This window comes from Photinus pyralis, unplaced genomic scaffold (assembly GCF_008802855.1).
Source record: "Photinus pyralis isolate 1611_PpyrPB1 unplaced genomic scaffold, Ppyr1.3 Ppyr1.4_LG6, whole genome shotgun sequence".
Lineage (NCBI taxonomy): Eukaryota > Metazoa > Arthropoda > Insecta > Coleoptera > Lampyridae > Photinus > Photinus pyralis.
Genome location: NW_022170663.1, coordinates 20,611,179 through 20,614,258, shown reverse-complemented (window position 1 = coordinate 20,614,258; position 3,080 = coordinate 20,611,179). Strand labels below are relative to the sequence as shown.

Below are 3,080 nucleotides of genomic sequence, written 5' to 3'. Positions count from 1 at the left end.
TTAGCATATAGAATACAGTGTAGTATAAATATGCAAGGAAATGTCAACAATCTGAATTTAATAAACACATTTTTGCAATCTTCTCTATACTGCAGATTGCCTATAATTCTAATAGCACGACGTTGGAGAGCAAATATTCGTGTTGCAGTTGTACCATATACAGTACCATGTATACAGAACACAAATAAATGATAAAGAAATGCAAAGATTACCACCTGCATTAAATAACAAAAAAAAAACAACAAAAGTAAACTACCTACACAATGTTCTCTTGACGACCGCTCAAACCAAGAAGCGTTGGTGCTCTCAAATATGTGTACATTCCTGGTCCCGAATGCTCCATAATCTTCATTGAACATGTCTCGGGGAAAAATCACCAGCTCTTTACGAAATTCAATTAAAAATGTACCTGGGGGGAATCCCTTATTTGCAATGTTATTCAATCACGTCCCGGATATAGGGACCAATGCCCATCGAAATCTCTCCTCCTTGAACTTACCCTGACAGAGATCAGAGAAATACAACCATCACTCATTTAAGTCTGAAGAGGGAAATCGTAATAGTGAGATAGAGGATGCCACTGAGACTTGTTATTTAAGTTGATCGAAAGGCGCCATCTCCCCCAACCAATCGACAGTTAAACTACCAAACCCAGATTTGTCCACTTTGTTTAACCAATCTGTGAGTAGGTCATCGATTTTACTCTTCACCATCAAATGAAAAGATTTTTTACCTGTTTACCTTGAAGTTGTCTTGGAATGGAAAGGTAAGTGCAAACCATTCTCAATGCATTCACTTTACTATATATCAACATTTGTTACACTTACAAAACCTAACATGCTACTTTTAGCATTTGACAAAGTAGGATAAGTTAAATTTCTTTACAATAAACCTAAGTATTCTTTGGAACTAGTACGTACATGCGCTGTAAAAATTTGTCATTTAAAAAATTGATCTAAAGCTAAAAATTAACATTCGAGCCCTCTTCCCAAACCAGCCCAGTGATCGGGCACCATTAAAAAATACCTATGCATCGCATCAATGAACCGTTTCCTATACTCCTTTGGTGAAATGATAGTCGGCAACTTCCCTTGACCTCCCAAAAGCCCCGACTTCTTCACCATCGTCTCCAACTTTTTGTCCCATGTGAATGTACGAATATAATCTGTAAGAAGTAAGTAATGCACCTCAGGCTCAAACTCACACTAATTACCTATTATTCCAAGCACAAGCTCTTTATTGTCGGAATCTAAGCCCACCAGTAAGGAGTAATCCATCACGGATTGCTCCGATAAGAATTCTGTGTCATTATGAATCGCGGCGGTTAAAACTACTTTGGAATGCGGCAAAATATACAGGGGAGTCTCGCACGACACTGAAAAATAGGTACAATTCGACTGATCACCTACACCAGTCACTCACTTTTTAGTAAGTTTTCGTCCAGAAGAACGATTTCTCCCTCCTGATTATCGGGATTGACCAATCGATTTCGCATCGAACCTTTCAAGTCGAACTTATGCGTCACCTTCCGATTGTAAAATAAATTCTCCATGACGAGCAGGTTGGTGCGCAAAGTTGCGTTCGTCGTAACGTTCCTGTAGATAATTTGATAGATGCCCACAATTTTACCTAGCAGCGTCGGCTGGCGCGAGTCGAAACACCGCTGCAGGTAGTCGAAGTAGTTGTGGGCAGAATCGAGAAAGAGTTGTATTTCGGACTTGGGCAACTCCTTGAGTACGAAGCGGTCATCTACAAGTGAAGGTTAGGAAGTGTTCGGATTTNACGCATCGCGAAAGGGAGCGAGTGAAGGCCTCCTCACCGTCTGGTACGAAGATACTTCGTAACCATGCAAAACGTTCAGCGTAGTAAATACGACAGAAAAAGTTTGTGTTGTGATCGGAAAATTGGATTTCAATGTGGAGCGTTTTGCCCTTCCTTGCGTCATCTGGCTTCTCCAAACTGGGAGGGGATTCTTCTGTTTGACTATTAATAGAATAAAATATTATTTTCTGTTTCACGTTGTCCAAATTTCAAATTTTTTGTATATAAGTTACTGATACAGTGAGTGAAACAAAAGCGGTAGTTAAGTAAGGTCGGCTTCAGTCCACTTTGACTATGAGATCTGCGCATGCCCCAAGTTCAAGGTCATTCGATTCGGTTCTGTGTGTCTACGGAAAGAAAAGATCGGTTTAACGAATCTGATTCTTATAAACGGACCCATTTTCTACTGAACAGAGCTGTTTCTATGGAAAAGATCTGATTTTAATGAACAGACCTGTTTCCGTAGATTACACTCCATTAATATTGGGCCAATCAGCTTGGTGATTGTTTCAAATTCCAACCAATTAGATGATTTTTTAAGTCATTAAAAGCTAGGTAGCTTTTTATCAGCGATAAAGATGCGTGTAGGAATGCGTAAAATATATAGTGGTTGTAAAATTTACTCTTTTATTAATCTCGCTAAAATACACTTGATCTTGGTTTTAAAATCAGGATAATTTTAATTAATAATAATAATAATAATAATAATAATAATGTGTTTATTTCCACCAATTCACTCCAATTTTGTTGCTTCCTGAAAAAATCTCTCGATCAAAAGAACATGATACAATTTTATCACACTTTTTCGTTGCAACAAAACTTTGGTGTAAAATTAAAATTATCCGATTAAACTTACCCCGACAAACAGAAATGAATCAAATGACCTTGAACTTGTCGCGTGCGCAGATCTCAAGATCAAAATGGACTGAAACCGGCATTACTTACCTTATCTTGTTTTCTACCTCCGAGTGCTCGAATTACACATTTTTTTTAAAACAAATTGCTATCCGCTGATTATGAGAAGAGTTTGTTGCAGAAAGCAACCCCTATTTGCAATTGAGAACCAATTAAAGTCAAGATACAGAAAAATATGGACATCAAATACCCAAAATTAACTACATTTCTGAAACGCCAGAATATAGGTTGCAGACCAACACATTTACGTTTCCATAGAAATTACTTTACCTCGCGTAGGGAGTTTTTGATTACTTTACCTCTCGCAAAAAGTAAACGCACACTCTGCTCCCACAAATGAGGGG

At 38.1% G+C, this 3,080-nt stretch overlaps 1 protein-coding gene across 1 annotated transcript; it reads right to left on the bottom strand.

Annotated features, from left to right (window-relative positions):
- Positions 1 to 780: 780 nt before the first annotated feature.
- Positions 781 to 1,759, bottom strand: LOC116174530 (1-phosphatidylinositol 3-phosphate 5-kinase-like; the record flags this gene model as incomplete). The annotated part of the gene is made up of 3 exons (XM_031492464.1): positions 781 to 1,165; positions 1,214 to 1,375; positions 1,423 to 1,759. Coding segments are annotated over 3 exons (696 nt in total), but the record flags the coding sequence as incomplete, so codon positions are not given.
- Positions 1,760 to 3,080: the final 1,321 nt, after the last annotated feature.